Here is a 20,432-nt window from a genome sequence, read left to right as displayed (position 1 = left end):
CAGCTCTGCTGCAAACCCTCTTTCCCTCACAATCATGAAAATAAGACTAAAATTTATCTATGCAAAGCTTTTTATGTTTTGCTATGCTGTTAATGTTTCCCTGTTATGATGGTTTGTAACCTCTTGGATGACCTTGGATGACTATTATTTTAACAAGGAATTACTTCAAATAGATTCTCTGGAAAATTCTAATATTTATTTGTCTTTTGCATTTTAAATAACTGAACTGTGCTGCAAAACCAAACCAACTGCCATCAAAATTAATCCTTCAGATTTGTCCACAGTGTGAAGGGCTAGTAGCATAATGACATCATAGGCAACCTTAGAAGAGAACTATCTTTAAAAAAATGAAACTCATCTGCCTCTAAAAGCAATCATTCAGCAACTCATTTTCCCTCCACTCACATCCCACCTCATACAACAGAGCAAAATCTTACCTGAGGTGTAATGATTTGATACTGCCCTCCAGCCACCGGGTTGGTCACAGCCGTGTTCCCTGAGCTGGTGGTCTTGGTGGTGGCAGTGGTGGTGGTGCTGGAGGAGGGCGAGGAGGAACCAGACTTCAGGGCCCCTTTTGGGGTTAAGGGTGGAGGTGGTCTTGGGCTAGAGCTGCCGGATGCCCGACTACCTGCAATCTGGACCATCAGTTGAGCCCCCGGCAAGATGGGGCCAAATGGCATTGGTCCAGGGCGAGAGGTTGGCGTAGAGCGGCCTGGAGCCCTGGTGAGGCGTGGCATGGCCTGCAGGCGTGGCATGACTGGTATGGTTACCATCGGAGGCTTGCGGATTGGAGACGCAGACGGAGTGACTGGTTCAGGAACTTCGTCTTTCTCGGGGGTTCGTTTGGGTCGGCCCTTTCTGGTTGGGATCCCCCCTTCAGTGCGATGTGCATTAGTTTCATCAAGCTGAATGATTGCAAGGTAACAGTCATATTTCTCATAGTTCTTTTCTCCCGTTTCATCAGTGATAAGGACCCGAGCGTTTTGGTGGCTGCTGTCCCGAGAGGTTTTGAGCTTGATGTGCTTGGTAATGTCCCACCTCCAGTTGGATTTGTAGCCACACTCTGAGCAGTTGTAGGGCTTTCTGTTGAAGTGACCAACAATGTGCACATGGAACCTTGATGCTGTGGTGGCCCAGAAGCTACACTGAGGACACCTGTAGACCCGCTTGGTGTAGTAGTGGTGGCCCTTGGGTGTGGGGCTCTCAATGTAGTAATCAAGAGAACCTTCCATATCCACGGGACTCTTGGAGCCTGAGCGTTTCCTCTTATTGCTTTCCGTGGAGCTCCTCCTGCTTCCGCTATCTACTTTCTCTCGTTTCTCAACCGATGATTTTTCTTGATCATCCGACTTATCAATGTTGTTCCAAACAAATACTCTGTTCTCCATGGGATGCTTCATGTCCTCCCTCTTAACAATTGTTCCATCTACCAAGACAGGAGTTTTATCAGCCACTTCATTCATGCTGTCCTCCTCATTATCATCATTATCGTCATAGTCTGCATTTTCTCCCCTTTCACTGCTACACTGAGAGTCTTCGTTCTCATCCAGACGGCTTCCACTGGCTCGTCTTCCTGAGTCAGTGATCTGATTCTTTCGAGCCTCAGGGCACAGTTTCAAGTGACTCATCAGGTCATCTGTAGTTTTGCATCTGTGTCGGCAGAACTGGCATCTTGTTGACAGGGAGGCTGGAGCATATATGTTCTTGGCACTCAGATGAAGCTTTTGGTGGCGCACACTCTCAGAGAGGCACTTTGATTCATGGCCACAAAACTGACAAACCAAATTTTGAACATTTGATGTTGGCATTTTCTCTTGGAGTTTTTCGAAGAAGGACAAACTTTTCTTCTTTGCTGAGTCCTTAGAAGGAGATGTCTCTTTGGAATCTGGTGATTGTTCATCCACAGCTTCCATTGAGTCTTCTTGATCTTCGTTGAGATTCTCAGATTCTGCTTCATCTTTGTCTTTGCTGGAACCTTCATCATCTCTGACATTAGACATGGCGTCTTCCGTTTCACTCAACTTCTGAAGACACTCTGCAGGGATTATTTCTGCTGACTCATTCTTATTCTCATTCTGAGGAAACTGAAGGATTTGAGTGAGCACATCATCACTAGAAGAGGATCTCAGTACTTTTGATGATTTTATGGTTTTCCTTGCTTTCTTTGCCTGACCGATGGCCTTGAGGCCGGGGGTGGAATGAACCTTCTTCTCATGGCGCATAATCTCATTTTTGAAGGCTGCCTTGAAGGTACAGAAGCGGCACTTGAAATTTTTTATATATACATTACCATGCCGGTGAACCACATCGTCTGGGTGGATAAAGTCTTCCTCAAAGTTGTGCCGTTCATTGAGTTCTTGAAAGAATGTGTCTTTAGGTTTGGAGACCTTCATTTTTTTTAGAGTTATCTTTATCTTTGGTTTCTTCCTTTTGGGTTCTCCATCTTCATCTTTGCCATCATCTGCATTGACCTGAGAATCATCCTGGCCACCAACATCAATATTGGACACTCGGAAGCTGTTGTTACCGTTGTGCTGTCCGTGTGGAGGCTCAGAGGCCGTGGGAGAGTCTGGACCATCATAACCAGGTGGAATCAGAGCGTCTGGATGCTCATCTCTCTCCAGTCTCAGCAATTCCATCTCTTGGTCATCAAAGGCACAGTCGGCAGGATCACTAATACCTATAGTTCGTCGCCTCTCCCTCTCTCGAATCTGCTCTGAGGTTAGGTGATGATTTGATATGTGCACTGTAAGGCTCTGCTTGATTTGTGCAGTAAAATTACACAAGTGGCATTTGAACTCCCCACACTCCTCAGTGTGATTTTTGAGGTGACGGTCCAAATTCCATCTGTATGGAGTTCTGAAGTCACAGAAGTCACACTTGAGGATCGGCAGCTGGTGGTACTTCAAGTGCTTGGTGTAGCGCCCCTTCAGGTGGGTCACGTAATTACACTTGACGCAGCGGAAAAACCTGCGCTTCAAGTGATAAGATGTCTCGTGTCTATTTAACAGCTTACGACTTCGACAGGAATACGAGCACTGCTCACAGAAGTAAAGTTTCTTTTCATCACCCTTGATGGGTGATCCGTCTTGGTCAAATTCTTGGTCATCTTCCTCATCCATTACATCCCACTCATCTTGTGCAGAATCATTACTTCTTGGAGACTTGCCTGGACTACTTCTGGAGGACTTTCCTGGGGACACACTGGCCCTTGTTAGCTTGTTTGTTGTAGGAGCAATCCCTGATGGCTTGGATGGTGGCTTGCACGGGCTGGCCTCCTGCTTCTTTATCTTCACTTTGTGCACCATTCTTGCATGACGAATAAGCTTCTGGTGATTCTTGGATGCATAAATGCAATGTGAACACTCAAAGACCTTCATCTTTTCGCCATGGTCATCGCGAAGGTGGTACAAGTACTCCCTTGGGTTCTGTGTGTTTATGCCGCAGTGAACACAGGTGTAGTTACGTTTCAAGCGGCACTGTGGGAGGGAGCCGCCATCTTGGAAGGAGCTGTTGGTCGTGTCCTCTGATATAAATTCCTCGTCATTGAGGTCCTCATCATCTTCTATGGCACCAAGTCCATTTACTTCATCGCATTCAACATCATCATCATTTCCGCCTTCTTCCATAGCTTCGTCAACTTCCATTGCTTCTTCACACAGTGGCATTTCTTCTGTTTCCTGGTCTTCCCCTTCTTCTCCAGTTTTCGCTTCACTTTCTGCAGCCTCCTCACTGGTTTCATCTGCATTTTCTCCAACCTCTGTGATGCCTTCAATACAAATTTTTAGTTCTAGGCCATCATCAGAGTCATTGAGTTCATCATAATTTTCATCTTGATCTTCTGCATTGAGATCTTCTCCACCTTTCTCTGGAGTATAAGTTTTTCCCGCATCTCCCAGGTCCTCCACATCTACATCTGAATCAGCATTACCGGAAGGAGGCGGAGTACCTTTTTCAGCTGCTGTTTCAGTGTGTGTTGGATTACCATTTTTGTTTTGCTCAGTGTCATTCATTTCCACATCAACACCTTCCTCCTTGTCATCCTCCTGTGCAGCTTCACCCTCCTTTATGGAAGAATCTTCCATTTCTTGATCAGTATTGATTTTCTCTTTGCCATCTGTGGTGTTCTTATTAATTATTTCTGGCACAGTTTCTTCTTTTCCACTTTTATCGCTCGTCATCTTTTGTGATGTTGGATTAGACTCCTCAGACTCTGCCATTTCCTCAGCCTCTTCCTTCAAAGGCTCCACAAGCATGTCTTCCTCTTCTACTTTTTCAGACCTTGCTTCTGGAGTCTGGTCAAGTCCTGCAGCATTGGTTTGTTGGTCAGAGGAAGCATTACTCACTAGCTCCTGTTCCTCTTCCTCCACCACCTGTTTAGCCACACCAACATTCTCCTGAGGTAAATCTTTGTCCAAATTATCTTGCGAAGCTGAAGTTTCCTGTTGAGTAACTTCTGGACTTTCTTCCTTTTTATTACACACTTCTGTCTGCTCTTCTGCTTCCTTGTTCAAACTACTTTCTGTTGATTGCTCTGAAATAGCTTTTATAATGTCTTCAACTTTATCTCCCTCCTGTTTTTCTTTGCTATTGTCTTCCTTGTCACTTTTTACCTGTGGTAGTTCTCTTTTTTCTTCAACTTCTGCATCCTTCTGTTGCTCATCTGTTTTAATCTTCACCTCATTGGTCTCCTGCTCATCAATGTTTGTTTTGTCCTCTATTATCTGTGATTTGTCTTCATGTTCCTCCTTCTCTAATGTTTTTTCTTTTTTCTCCTCCTCCTCCTCCTCCTCCTTTTCCTCTTGGATCTGACTTGTTTCTGCCTCACACTCTTCCTGATCTTGCTTCTCTTTGTCCTCTCCTCCTTTGGCTTCCTCTATTTCTTCTTCAGGACTGTCTGTCTGACTTTCAGCAACCCTCAACTCTGGTTTTGTTTCTCCTGAAGCCCTCTTGGGTTCATCATCCTCTTCCAGCATCCTCCTGTTGGTCAAATGACTCATCAACATTTGAGGCATAAAAATTGCAGTCTGTAAGTGTACCTTACAGGGGATTTAGCTAATGATACTGGTATGGAGGGCAGTGACTTCTTTCCTGGTGCAGCCTTGTAGCCAAGAATAGGAATGAAGATCTTTCATATGCTATGAATGTAAAAATTTGAATTTTTGGACACCAAAGGTGTCTTGATAATCACTACTAAATTTGACACTTTTGTCCATCCTATCAATCAAATCAAAGTACATTTGACAGATGCCACATGTTACTTTATTTACAGATATTCTATATAATTACATATTTATCTATAGTTACAATTCATAATACATGAAAAATTATTTTGATAACTACCATAAAATAATGTGAAAACTTCAAGAATAGTAGCATCTTCAATTGGTCCTCTAAAGAAGAATATCAATGATAGGTTCCAAAGCTGGGAGAGATACAACTCATAACAAAATACTTAGCAACTGCAACCCATAAATGGTATTCACACATTCGTTGATTTCTTCAACCTCAACTTTTACCATTCATTCACCACCCATTACAGCAAATAAAAAAATAAAAAAATACACTAATAAACTTTACAAAAAACTTTTATTCTGCATAAACGATGGAAACATGTAAAGCTACCAATACGACTCACACCTAAGGTAGAGCAATTTAAATGCCAATATACAAGCTAATGAGACAACTGCAACTGAGGTATTATGAAACATATTATACAATATTTCTCCCTTGGTTAGTATAGTAATTTAACTTATGCAAAAGTTATGAAGTGGGACTACAATGAAATGTAACAGTGCTTAATTTAATGCCTTAATGATTAACTACAGCAATACTACGTCCCCAAATGATGAAAAGAAAGACCTTCATGCATTACCCCAAGAATACATTAGCATCTATCAGACCTTGGCTTGTCAAAATGATCAATCAGTAATAAGTGATATTCTTATACCTTAACAACTATCTCCTTTTGTTATGAGTTTTGTCAGTGGCTCAGGACTGGCAACATTTTCTCATTAAGGTTGACTGTTGCATGGCTCGGGTAAAAATATGTTTACTTTTAACACGTCAGACTAAAGACAAGAAAATAAGGAGAATAGGTTAACTCAATAAGTTTTTGTATGTAACTGAATGTCCACATGCATACTCTGGTCTCACATCTTCACCTAAAACATTAAAGGTGAGACCATCAGCTGGTGGATACTGCTAGCATGCGTCACCCTGCCAAAGCTGGAAATGGGAAAAGACAGGAATAGGTGAAGAACATAGACTTTCTACTTCTTTCAATATATTACCATCTTACTCTGCTGACACTCCATTTAGTTTTTATTTGCAGCTACCAGACCAAACCAGCAATAAATTACCTGAAAGTTTAAATTACTCATTAATGTTTTGTCATCTAGTGTTGTAGAACTTAAAATTAAATGGGTCTTGTATATGGTTACAGTGAGTTTAGGGTACAGGTTCCTCTATTTCTAAAACCAAGCTTGAAAGTCTATGTACAGGTGTACTGAATGATTCTACAAGTTTTTAGTTCCACAATCTCAAATAAGAAAAGTTCATCACACCTAAGAAGTTTGTGAGTCAGATTGCTACTTTGATTGACTAAGGCTGCTGGTTATCTCTTGTAGACTCCAGAAGGTGTATAACAGTGCCTGATGCTTCATGTCTTTGGGGGAGTCACACCTAGATGATGAATGTTGCTTGTCATGGTGATTCAACACTTCAAAAGCAAGCCAGTGTGTAGTTTCAAGGGTATAAGAAGTTCTCAAGTGGATAATATGAACCCCATTTGTACCTGCATGCATAAGGTGTGTAAATGCAGATGGAATTATAATTGTGATAAATAATTATGTATATGATAATATAAAAAAAAGCCTTTGAGAAATCCGTAAAGCTTCCTGGTCATATCAATCTTTCTAACTATGACTTTCCAGGATGCAATCAAATGGTGTAATTGGTTGGACAGACAGTAATTTAAAGGTGAAGGCTGACAGCTGATAACTCTTCATGCATCCCAGCACCATCACAATCCCTCGCGACCTTGAACTTGCTCTTGGTGACCTTGAATAATATGAAGGAATGTAAAGACCATCATAGTAACTATCAAAACCAATCTAGGTAAAGTTCATGGTGTAGTTATGGTACTCCGCGACTGGATGGTTACAATAAACAAGTATAGATGTGATATGTTAATGGCTTTCTGAACTGGTTGACCCTGACATAACTTTAAATTGTTCTTACTGGGAGTTGCGAGTGAATGTAGTGCTTCCTCTGGTTACTACAACTTGTTACTAGGTTATACTCTTGGTTATACAAATACAAGTTCCTCGTTTGTTTAATTATACTGCAATGATTTCTGAATTGGGAAATTTGTGGATAATTCAGAAGATGATTGTGGAATAGTGGTAACTTGGAATGACTTGGTTTTGAGGGTGAGAACGAGTTTGTGGGTAAAAAAAAGAATAAAAACGAAATAGTATACTAATCATGCTGGTGCCAGACAAGCAGCAACATCCTACAAGCAATGCAAAGTGCTCTCATTAACAGCCAGCCGGGGCACCGCAGCTAAGGATACGGCCGCTTCCTGTAGGAACTCATGTGGCCTGTTTGATGTCCTGCTCTGGCTCCCCGTACCCCGTCTCCGGCAGTCCCTATCTCCCCTCCCTTTCTGTCTCCCCGCTCCCCATCACTGTCCGTCCCTGCTTGTTCCTATCTCCACGCTCCCCGTCCCTAAATGTCCCTCTCTCCCCACCCCCCGTCCATGTCTCTCGCTCCCCGTTCCTGAATGTCCCTGTCTCCCCGCCCCTGTATGTCCCTGTCTCCCCACTCCCCGTCCCTGAATGTTCCTGTCTCCCCCCTCCCCGTCTGTCTCTCGCTCCCCGTCCCTGAATGTCCCTGTCTCCCCACTCCCCGTCCCTGAATGTTCCTGTCTCCCCACTCCCCGTCCCTGAATGTCCGTCTTCCCGCCCCCCCCGTTCCTGAATGTTCCTGTCTCCCCACTCCCCGTCCCTGAATTTCCCTGTCTCCCCGTCCCTGAATGTCCGTCTCCCCGCTCCCCGTCTCACCCCCCCCCCATCCCTACCTGTCTCATCTCCACTCCCCGTCCCTGCCTGTCCCTGTCTCCCCTCTCCCGTCCCTGCTTGACCTCCCCACTCCCCTCCCCTCGCCCCTTATCTGCCCCTGAAGACAACCAAAGAGGGCAGACTCCCCCCCAAGAGCGGCTCAGTTCGGCGGAATTCAGCGCAAAATTCCTAAACAGCAACAAAAACATGACATTTTCTCGGATACTGATAAAAGTTGCGGGGTCGAGGTGCCGAGAGGGACGGGCGGCCAGCTGTGTCCTCCCCCCGAGCCCCCCTGCCACCGCCTCCCCCTGAGCCCCCCCTGCCTGGCTCCCCAGCGACCCCCTGCCAGCCGCACGACCCAGCTGTCTCCACGTAAACAACCTCCAAAGCACTGACCTGGCGTTATGATTCCATGCTCTGACCTCAGCACATGAAAATCTATCCCTGTTAGTGTCTAAAAATGTCCCTCGTGCCTTGAAATCAATAGAGTAAGTATGATTTTTGGCCCTAATACGAGCCATCGCCGACCGCTGCCTGCCTTCGCTGGGATGTCTCTCAGGTTCACTGAAGGTTCGTCACACTAGTCTTTGATTTCTATGCCAACACGACACCCAGGGGCGAAAAGACAGCAATAACCGGAAACCTTGAAGTTACTTACGTGCTTTCCAAGAAGAATCGGTATGGTAATTCACTCCATTTGCGCACATTCGCAATATAACTGAAGGCAGATCCTTGCCGGAGCGACTTGTATGAAGTCTGAGCTGGCAATGAGCCTTCCTGCCCCCTGCCGGCCACCGCCTCAACCAGCGCAAGAACGGCCCCTCCTCCACACCCAGCCCACCATCCACCAGCCCACCACGGCCCTCACACTCGCCTTCCCCAGAAACTAGACCTTCCGAAGCGCGTCGTCTTGAGGCCACGGAGCTAAGGCCAAGAGAGCCCTTCATGGGAGCCATCAATTATTTTAGTGGTCGGTCGTGGTGGCTCCAGAACCCTCAACCTCTTCTCATCTGTATCAACAAGAAATTGATAAAACATAATTTTTATGGTACTGTTATTCATCTGAGGCCTAAGCAAAATGACTGGCTCATTGGTATTACCTTACCAATCCAGCAGCGACACAACATGACTTGTAGATCACACCAGACACTCCACGCCCAAGGAAGATTACAAATTCAATGAACTTGCATTTTTTATGCTCGCAAAACTACGTTGTAGTTTATTTTATTTATTTACTTGCATGGTTTTACATTTTCAAGACTGAAAAGAACAGAGCCATGTTCCATTGCAATACGTTGGGATGAGGGCGGTAACAATATCAATGGATATTGACTAGGGCGTTCATCCGCCCTAGTGTCGACACTTCATCAGCTTACGCAACCCCAGCACGACCGAGTCTCGCCAGCCCCTCAGCCAGCCAGCCTGCCAGCCACGGCGGCCGCTCTCATCCGCTCACGCCGAGGCCAACTCACTCTCCTCGCCTCGCTCCTGAGATCAAATGACCCACAGTTCAGTGGTCCACTTTCCGTGCACTTTTGCAGCTCAGTGATGTTAGCTCCAGCAGAATACAGGCGTGTCTGTTCTGGCAAATCCTTCCTCATGTTAAGAGGGGAAGACCAGGAATGGTATCTAAGGCCAGTCGTTACTTTTCAAGGGCTGTCTAACCTTACAAATGAGCAGCTCTTTTATTCAAACATATAGAGAAGCTACTCAAACGCTCTGGAATCACCAGTTCTTCAAAAGGTGCTGGCGTCCTTCCTTCAGCGCTGTGGCCAAGGGCTCCAGGCTGATCGAGTAATCATGGTTTGAAAATTAATAATTTCAAGCTCTTTCACACAATAGTTTCTCATACGTTGGAAGTTGGGAGTTGGCTTTATGTTAGTTCAGTTATCACGTCCTGATCACCTTATCAGTGGGACTCTGGGTTATTATCACTAAGTCCCTATCACCAGACAGTATAGTAGGGACATCAGGGGTGCCATGCTCTCTTGCATATTTTCACTTTACGTGCGAGCCGTAAGAATTACTGTAGCGTGGAAGGCTCCACTACAGTTTTGGGCACGTCTCCTGTCGCTGGCATAGCCTGAAAGTAGTTCTTGCTTCCAGCTGGTCCTCTCTCTCTCTCTCTCTCTCTCTCTCTCTCTCTCTCTCTCAACACTGCAGTACTATACGACAGGTGCGGTAACATGACACATCAGTGTGTGGTTTGTCTTTCACAACGAAACCATAACGGATAATCATGGCAATTTAGTATTGTTAACAGCTTCGATATTATAGAGATTTTTTTTTTTTTTCAGACTCCTTCACCTACTTTGGGAACGAATGGTACTGTTTCCTGCTGCTGTTGCGTTATTAATCGGTTATATAATAGATCAAACACGATTGCTTCAAAGAACCATAACATAAAAATGTGGAACCAGATTCTGGGAAACACTAACAAAGTAATTCATCCTCTTGAACGAAGAAAGTGAATTACTTTTATTAACCATGCCTGAGTGGTATGCTTGCTCGTTTACGTATACTTCGGAGAAGCTGCACCGTTCATATGTTATGCCGGAAACTGGTTATTTATTAAGAAAGGAAAGTAATTACTCCTAAAATTGCACTGTTACACTTGTGCATCGATGTGCAGAGACAGACAAGATTCCACCGCTGACGTCCATGCGGATGAGTAAAGCGACGCGCCCCCTGGCGTATGCTCTCCATTAGTTAGCTTAAGAGGAAACTATGGAGCTATAATATATTCTTTTTCAAAAGGAAAATAGTTGGTCACTTAATTGGGAGTGTTTAAGAGACCAAACTAAGTTCGCAAGTCATTAGGGGTGGACGGCGGAGATGAAAGGAAAATGCAATTTCCGCGATGTGGTGCTTTTTTCTTTCTCTAAGTGTCGCCGTCCTGTCTATCTGAACACATATGGAAGAGCTTCCTTTGGGTGGTTACAGAGGATCTCATGCAAAGCATTATTATTCTGAAAATTTGTCACGATGCCAAAAATGTGCCCAACGACCAACTGAACTGTGATTTTCTTTCTTGGATACCAAAGTCTTAACATCTTCGGTAGCTAAGACTACCAAAGTTACATCGTCTCATGAGGAGCAAGAAATATAAACCCTCATAATCGAGTCTCGCAATACCCTGGCTCTGCAGCCGCCGTGGCACTGGGTTGGTGAAGCTGTGATCAAGTCTCTCTCTCTCTCTCTCTCTCTCTGATGGCGGCCGCAGGTGGGTGGTGCAGAGAGCAGCTGACATCAATACAGTCTTGAAGTCTTGAAATGTAATGTTCTGCAGGGAGACTAAACTATTCATGAGGGCGTGCTGCGCCAGGCCGTGACAACTGTTGTGTTGTGCTCCATGGCTCGGGCGGCCAGGCTGCGAAGAATCTAGGGAATTTCACGTGATGCATACCTAGGATTTCTTAGGAACAGGAGCCCCAAACGTCTCTCAGTTCGTAAGTGACAGAACACTGGAACATGAATTATCTAGGTTAAGGAAATTATGGCAGCCAGCCAAAGACAGCTTGGTATCTACTTGTTTTAACATCCTTTACGATATCAACATTTCCGTGACGAACACGAAATATGAAACAAAAATCATCCCGACTTATGTGCCTGCGCGGTTGTTGGCTGACTGCCGTGTCCTCACCCTGTACAACCAGGATGTTTCTGGTTTGTTTTTGTCGCTCGATATTAACTGTGTTGTATCTTTCTTTTACAGTTACGTATTCATTTGCTTTCATGAGCCATGCTGGTATGGGAGTCGAGACATTAATGTAGCCTCTGGGTCCGGCCGCTCTCCACAAGGCACACTTGTACCTTGCCCGGGAGTTGTTGAGCGTGCGGTGACCATTCCTTGGGCAGCGAACGATACTTGAGGGTTACTCGAGGGTGAGCAACTGGCAGAGATGAGATATGGCTTATTTGCCTCGAAAACGTGGCTAAGCAGATAAGTAATAAGCAAAAACGTGCTATGCTTTACTACATTGCTTCAGCAGTGCGTGAAGGGCGCGAGGGGTCGGCCAGCCCGGCACGAGGGTAACACACTGGTGGTGCCAGCCCTCGACTCTGCTCCCGCCGACCCGCCGCCGTGCACATCATGGCAGTCCGTGCTTCGCTAGGTGATCTTGACCGACATTGATCCCTCCTACTGGCCGCACGTGCTCCACCTGCAAACTTGGGGGTGTTTTTTCTCTTTTTCCCCCCGACTGGAATAGCAACCAACTGCAACATTTGTGGCCATTGATTGGTATCCACCAAAACACCACCGAAGCGGATACAGGTGGCTGAACAGGCTGCTCCACCCACTTCATCCTCCCCTGCTTGACGTCACTCACCCTCAGCAGCGACACATCTTGCTGTAGCTCTACATGCCCCTGGAACTGATTACATTCATACTAATCAGATTATGTTATCTTCTGGGTGGACAGGTCTGACTACCATTTAACTGAACGGCCTGTAATGTATTTTAAATCTTCCTGGCAAATATAAGTGTTTTAGGCGCTCTTGGTATCAATTAAAACGACGTAGGAGAGAGAAGTAAAGGTTTCCGTATCTTTAAAAATACTCGTATCTGTAAAAAAGAAAAAGTGTTAGTGGTTTGGGCGACAGTAATGTTTGAGTCGCAAGACTGTGCGAGTTCCACCGTCGGAAAAAGCTCGTACTGCAACACATCAACCCCATGCCTCATATTACATGGACGTTACGACAAGAGAATAAAGCTCCTATGCTGTTTTTAAGTGTTCTTATTTAGTGTGTTCTGTTTCGTCATGGTTGGAATTGTTCTCCGTAAACTGTCCGTAACTTGCAAGAAGACCTGCAAAGTGGCGAGCTGGAGGGTGGTGGAGGGGAGGGCCGCCCGCCTACAGCAGGAAGGAGCAGGGCTTCGCTCGGGAGCTTCATCGTGCCCCTCACCCACGCCTCGCCTCGCCTCGGCCGACACAATGGCTATTATCATCAATTTCCATAACCCAAAGATGATGTGAAGACAGAGGCCACGAAAATACCAGACTGCCGAAGAGATGTTTTTGTAGGGCAAGGAGAAACTTTGAAAATATTCCCTAAGCTTCTGATAGCAGCTCGACATGGTTATAAAAACACGATCTCTTTTGGTTCAGGGAAGGAAGGAGGATTACATCAAATTCCGGCTTCCTCTGATAAAAAAAAAATCTAATGTAATTTGTACAAATTCTTAAAATATACTGGGTGAAGAAAAAGGAAGACTGAATTCGATTGACTATAGATAAAGAAGAACTACACAATTATTTACGCACACTGAGAGCGTTCAACAAGGCTCATTCTTATTTCTGCGGACACACGTGCTTCACCACCTGCTACAAGACACAACTACCAACTGTCAACGCTGCTGGGGTACCATGAACATGACATCACTTTCAATAAAACATGAGAAAATAATATTATAGGAGACTTCACCGCCTGGCCGTTCGCGTAAGGCAGCCATGCACGCAAATACCACTAAACAACTTGAAGACGATTTTACGTTATTAACTATACAAGCCACTATCCTGCTTGAACGTATAGCCTGAAGGATAAAAAAAATCTGCCAGGAGAGTCATGCCTATACTTGATACAAAACTGTAATAAATTGTGGCAAAACTTCATCTACGAATCCTAGGTGGTACATCACTCCGTGGCCACGTCAGGTATGCCTTAGATCACACCAGTAAAACATGCCAGACGACCCTGAAGATACCCGCCGCCCCTGCCAGATGGCGCTCACGGCCTTGCTTCACGGTGACTCACCCTACAGGAAATAACCCCCTGTACGGAGTTCCGGAGCGACGCCAGCGAGAGGCACGGGTCCACCAGGGAAGAGAAGAAAGGAAGATGCCAAGAGAACAATATCAGCTTTAACGTGACACAACAGCGTGAGATCGTGAGATTAATGGAACAGTAACGGGGCTAAGGAAGCTGGGACGAGTGTGAGGTCTTCAGGTATATGAACTGGAGACGTGGCTTGGTTGTATTCAGCTAATGGCGACACCATCCAACATACTCAAATCAAATCAAAAGTGAAAACGTGTGTGAAGGAAAAGGGAACGCTGAGTATCTTTGTTTTAATTAGTTGAATATTAAGTGCCCACAAAAACATGAATACCATCAAATACCTGCTCTGCCAGTAATGGGTTGGTTCAGAGAAGCATATGCTCAAAAGTAATAAGACAAGACAAACTGCTTGATATAAAATCTATGCAAGGAATATTTTTCGCCGCCTGTCCTAGTGAAGGAAACGCAAAATTTAAAGGAAATTACCTGACAAAGGTTAATAACCCTGCTGCAACCTTTGGGTTGTAAGCCAGTCTCTCTCTCTCTCTCTCTCTCTCTCTCTCTCTCTCTGGTGGCTCGGGTATCGTGTCACTGCATAGTTGCCACAGCTTAATGAAGTCACTGCTATCTGTCAAAACTCATAGTCGTTGGGCGCCGAGCGAGATCCAGGGGCGAGGAGGACGTGAGAGAATAGCTAGAGGAGGAAACTTGAAAAATCAGGCAACAGAAAGCCTGTTGGGTTATAATGAATCTGCCTGCTGTGATGGTTTCATCAATTCGTCAGGCAGTTCAATGACCTGGACTTGCTGTGGAACAGCTTAAAACCCTTGCTGTGCGTACGTACGGGAACGTTGAGTTCACCCGTGTCGCAACAAAGTCGCTCAGTGCGACTTTTAGTACAGTTGATAATTTTTGCACAAACAGCTATTGTAGTAAGATTATTCCACTGGCTGGTGCTCGGTTTCAGAGATGAACAAAAAGATGCAGATATTTGTACTGCATCGCCTCCCTTTAATCGGTAGACTGTTCTTACTGGTTCCCGGGTTAGTTGGGAGCTCAAAAACACTTGGAGTGGTCGACGTTGCCCAAATTATTCGGGTAACAGTCGTCTCTTTACCGACGCAAAGAGGTTGAGTTGCTGGAGCCGTTTATCATGCCGCTGAGCCCTCAAGGAGGTGTTTTCGTAGCGTGTCGCTGCACTCTCTCAGTAACTCGCACTCTCTCTAGTACTTCAGTGTCCTTTTTGTGATTTGGGGAGGAGAAGGAAGAGGTGAGGGAGCAGGAGGATGGAGAGGAAATAGATAAAAATAAAGAAGGAGGAGGCGACGGAGGGGGAGGAGGTGGAGGAGGACGTTGCTACACATGATCACATGATCACATGATCCTCAGAAAGCAAGTAAGGGAGAAGTAGAAAAAAAGTAAATAGGAAAGAAGCCAGACTGAAAAAAACACAAACGAAAACTTTTCATTCACTAATGAAAATAAATGAGGTATACGCGAACAAATATCCCAAGCACATGCGAGACTTTACATCCCATTAGCATACAAAACAGTTACAGACCGGCGACCCAGGAACTGCAGATGTCCAGAGCCCTGAGAACCAAGTGGCGAGATGAGCCTAGAACCCTTGCCAGAGCACAATGAAGTACGCAAGCCTTCAACAGAGAACGGTAGGAAAAGTTGGAAAAGACCTTTGTCCTGTAATGTTGTAGTGGTTGTTGATGATGATGATGATACATGAAATTAAAGTTCCATCGTAGAACAAAGTGGACAGTATACTTAGCACTAACACAAACATTTAAGTGGCTCTTTCGGGGGTAAAAGAAACACTATCAAGCCGCCTCAGTGAAGTGTATGAAGCGGCGTGTGATTGTGAATGCCCGTGTCACTCATGGCAAGGATGGCGCCCGTGTCCTGCCTCTTGTTGATGGCCACTCAGGTGAGGGAGGCGGATGCTGTGGGCAGGGGGGTGCACGTGGTGTCTGGGGCTGTACACTGTCCTCATTCATACCTGGCCATTACTGACACTGAAGCGTTTGGTAGTGTTCCAATATTCACTATTATGTTATTTTGTGGACGATCATAACAGCCTTTTTCATACGGTCCTACATTCGTGAACCATACCTGTCTGTCTCCTCATCCATGCATAGACGGTAATTACTGATGCTGAAATGTTTAGGAGCGTGCCAATATTCTCTGTTATGATATTTTGTGGATGATTGTAGCCTTTTCAAACAGGCCAACATTCATAAACTGTCTGCCGGTCTCTCTATGTCTGTCTCTCTATGTCTGTCTCTGGAAGCGCCCCTCCATGTTACTTCCTTTCCCTCGTACGAAGAAGGTTGGCAACGGTCACCCAGGGCAGCGGAAGTGGCCGGATAGGGTGGAGAGGGGCGGGAAAGGGCAGGGTGGAGTGGGGCGGAGGGGGGCCTGGGCGTTGAGGGGCGGGGCGTTTCAGGGTGGAGTCGGCGGAAGCTGCTGCCTGTCTACTCCAAGTCAGCTGAAAATTCACAGTAGAAGAGTTGTATTTAGTCTCTTTGACAAGCTGCTCACTCCTTATGATATTATGGACCTCAAATCTTTATGAATTAAGATGCGGGAGTCGTTTTTCGTGGTATTTTTTATCCTTCCATTTCTATTTTCCATCTGCCATGAATTTTCCCTCCCTCCTTTCATCTCTTACGTCGGCAGGATGAATATTTTCTCACGCCAGCCTCCTCAAGAGACGATTTTCTCCCGGCAATATATGGAAGAAGTCTTAAGATGGAATGATAGCTATTTAACGTACCCTAACATTTCACCTCTCAACAAGAACTTCCTTGGAACGTCATAAATAAACTACTTCTCCAAATATATCAATAACCGAGTCTATCATTGACCTAACAGTGACGGTATGCGAGGAACAGACGAGGCCGCTTCGCTAAGGCTCGGCGTGGATGGGTGTTGAGGTTGTGGACTACAGTCAATCCCTTTGGCATCCTAATTTTCTGAGTCGTTTCAAGCTTCTTCTCTTCCACCCAAAAATATTAACTGGGGCACCTTCCTTCATCTCGTAACATTCCTTTTTGGGCTACGGCAAAATCGCTGGTTTATCTGGTTCATCTCGTCTTTCATTCAGCTGCCGCCATACCATCGTGATATATTGCCGTCGCCTTTACCTTCTTCCACTCTTATTCTGGAAATATTATCAATAGCCGACTTCACGTGGCCCAGTAATCGATTATGCCACCGCCAGCTGTTCACTTTGCTGAAAGAAGCGGCGAAGCACACCAGTCATTCGTCTTAAAAAATACAATCATCACTATTTTTTTTTTTTTTTGCCTTCAATGATATATAGGGGAGAGGAAAAGTTGACGCCAGGTGAGATCGTTGGAGACTAACAGACGCCACTCAAGTTAACGAATCGTCCTATTCGGTTATGCTGCTACAAGCTATGCCCGCCGTTAGCCAGCCCTTAATGGGATTGAGGCCGCTCGCTCGTAGGTCGCCCACTATAGCAGCGGCCAAGGCAGTGACACGCGCCTCGCCTCACCATGGTTGCCCGGGGAACGTCGCCGCCGCCTTGCCCAACAACCCTCCTGTGCTGTGTCGCTCCCAGCACGGCGGCCGAGGCTCTCACCGCCGCCCCGCCACACGCTCCTTTTGCAGAGGGAGAAGAATCCATGTTGAGAGTCTAGTGAGAGGTATACCTGTCTGTTCTCGCTTCCGGTCTCTGTGTGTATAAGTAGGTGGGGCGAAGACAGCGAGAAACCGATAATAGAACCATCAATTTTTATTGTATTTTTCAGCGCGCTGGCATTGACGGCTGGTCGCGAGCGGCGGGTTTGTGTTGGTGGCCCCGCGCCTCGGCCCCGCGTTAAATATTGCATCGTTATTACTTCCGGTGTTTCACTGCGACACAACGCTGGCGTCAAAGTTTCATGCGTGGGTTGTTATTAACGAACGGTCGCATTTGTATTAATGGCCGGGCCGCCGTGCCGCCCTGATAGTGTGGAGGGTTGTAGATGTTGCGTCGCCATTATATATTCATTGCAAACTAACCTGGCACGGGCTTCCTGTCATGTTTTTTCTTCTCCTCAATTGGTTCCAGTGTATTCTCTTATTCACTGCAGCCATCTACTATGCTTTCAGCAAGCATAGTTGTGAAGGGATATATTTTACCATAGATGTAGAGCATAATTACAATATACTCAAACCATATTAAAATACTACCTGAACTTTTGCTCTCCCTCAAGATGCATAGCGGTACAGGAAAAGATTTGTCACAGGTATAGTGAGGAGTTACAGTTTACACTCATTCTATAAGTGTATGCATCTCTAGATCTGCTGAATCAATATTTTGTCATCCATTGTTATCAAAACTCAGCATATTTCACTTGTTGGTGTGAAACACCCAAGAAGAGTACTGGAGTAACCACGTTATCCACTGTCTCTCAAGGGAACTGGTGCTATCACTGTATTGCTGCAGGAAACTTATGAAGGCCGAGGGTACATAATGACGCTCCGCGCGTCAGTGGTTAAAACCAAATCTATTAAGAAAGAATTAAACCCAATATTAACACAAAAGAGGTCAGTGCATTGAATAGGTGCCTTTCATGTGTTGAGGAGGAAATGTGCAATGTGAAGAAGCAAAGAAGGGACACCGATGGAGGCTTAGTAATGGAAGGAGTGGAGACATTCGACGGAACACCACTAACTGCACTGAGGCCGGCAACTTACCTCCATCTCTTCTGCCTTTCAGTTCGCCTTGGGTATGACCTCCCCGTCCTGAGCCACTTGGGCGACAGTGACAACATGTTCACAGGATAAACCTTCTCCGAGTCCCTTCTGTTTCCGACTACTGACAGCACGCAGTGGAGGAAGAACAGCTCGGGTACCTTGATGGACTGTGGCTGCGCCCCGACCAAGTCTCAAACCCTGTTCCGGAGGTTCACGACTCGCTGCCGCGCCACCACCAGCCAGGACGGTTCCCTCGGCTTGACAAGACCGCAACCCCTGACGTATGTTGCTGCTGATACTGTTACCACTACAACTACTACTGCTGCTTCTACTGTAGATACTTCTATATATTAATACTACTAGTGGTGAGGCTGATTATGATGATGCTATTACAACGAAAACGACTTAAGAACAACAACGCTAATAACCACTACTACAACTACTACTGCTACTACTACTACTACTACTACTACTACTACTACTACTACTACTACTACAACCAATACCACTACTACTACTTCTACTGCTACTACTACTGCAGCTACTTCTACTGATACGTCTACTAATGCTGCTGCTGCTATTGATTTTTCTGCTAATGTTGCTACTTTTTTTTATGTTCTCGTTGTTTTTGATGTTGCTACTGCTGCCGTCACCTGGTACACGCAACCCTTCTAGTGACCTGAAACCTGTAGATGAAAGCCTGACATAAAATCAACCTCAAAGTGGGCACAGGCATATATTAAGGTTCATTATGGCGGCATCGTAAAAGCTTCAGGAAGTAGGCCAAGTATATATCTGGCCTGGAAGGAATAGGGTCCAACTTTTCGTAACTATCACACGCATACACAAAAGGAACGTAATCAGTTGGGATACGAAACAGCTTCAAGTAGTTATTATAGATAGTGAGCCTTCAAGTTTTTATTTTATTTGTTACTTTCCGTGATTCATTCAGTACTTTTGCTGTTTGAAGTACTTAATCTTATAGCGTTACTTTCGCAAACTAAATTTAAGTATACTCTGGTAACATATGCAAGACTTTTTTTTAGTTTTCTTTTCTTTCTGGGGGACTTAATCAGTAGTTCCATCGCTCTTCTTGCTGGGTGTACAGATATGTTCGAACGTTTGACCTTCCTTCATTTATTACCAACGAAAAAGGTCGCTGTTGTGGACTGACTGACTGACCTTTGGGATCTAAAGCTAATATTTTCGTATGTGTTGGCGCTCCCGGGACTAGCCACTCGCTTGGGTGTAAGATAACTTATTATATTCAAAGGAGACACAGCACAACAACATCACATTCATCGCCAAGGACCAACAGCAAAGTATACCCTTGAGACTAACAGTAAACACGATGCAGAAAGCTCCGTCCCTCTCCAATCTTATCCTCCTTTTCCTTCATCTTTTCTTCCTTCTCCTCCTTCTTTTCCTCTCTTCTACTTTTTCCTTCTCCTTCTTTTTGTTCTTCCTCTTTTTCTCCTCTTTCTTTTCTTTCCTCTCCTTTTCTTTCCTTTCTTCTACTTTTTCCTCTTCCTCCTCCTCCTCCTCTAAGGCATCTATAGGCAAAAATGAGGCTGTTGGTGGTGGTGGTGGTGGTGATGATGACATACTTCACACCTCCTCCTCCCTTCCTTCCCTCCTTGTGTCACAGCCAATATTCCTTACACGTGCAGCTCTGGTCTGTACCAACGCCGAACGAGCAAGTCATTGTTATCCAGTAGGCAATGATTAGTATGTTTGACTCCTACCACGAACTCTGCCACATCCGCCGCCAGCACCACCAGTACAACCACAACTTCATCGTACCTTCCCTCCCATTCCCGTGCTTCCTATCCAGAGTCACCTGTATTATCATTATGTTATCGTATG

The 20,432-nt window shown here is 45.3% G+C and overlaps 1 protein-coding gene across 7 annotated transcripts in view; it reads right to left on the bottom strand.

Moving 5' to 3' along the window:
• Positions 1–18,693, bottom strand: part of LOC126998114 (uncharacterized) — a 30,905-nt gene extending 12,212 nt beyond the window's left edge. For 4 of the 7 annotated variants that reach the window (XM_050859519.1, XM_050859520.1, XM_050859524.1 and 1 more), the window contains exons 1-2: positions 18,567–18,693; positions 438–4,980 (exon numbers count right to left, since the gene is read on the bottom strand). In XM_050859519.1, the coding sequence (XP_050715476.1) occupies positions 438–4,980; positions 18,567–18,643 (4,620 nt within the window). In that variant the 5' untranslated portion in view covers positions 18,644–18,693. Of the gene's footprint in view, positions 1–437; positions 4,981–6,164; positions 6,229–6,293; positions 6,363–8,724; positions 9,147–18,566 lie in introns of those variants that run through there. The other 3 variants (XM_050859523.1, XM_050859522.1, XM_050859521.1) reach the window with 3 other exon arrangements.
• Between the last annotated feature and the right edge of the window lie 1,739 nt (positions 18,694–20,432).

This window comes from Eriocheir sinensis, chromosome 13 (assembly GCF_024679095.1).
Source record: "Eriocheir sinensis breed Jianghai 21 chromosome 13, ASM2467909v1, whole genome shotgun sequence".
Classification (NCBI taxonomy): Eukaryota; Metazoa; Arthropoda; class Malacostraca; order Decapoda; family Varunidae; genus Eriocheir; species Eriocheir sinensis.
Note: the sequence above shows the minus strand (reverse complement) of the source record. Positions and strands in the feature narration are given on the sequence as shown.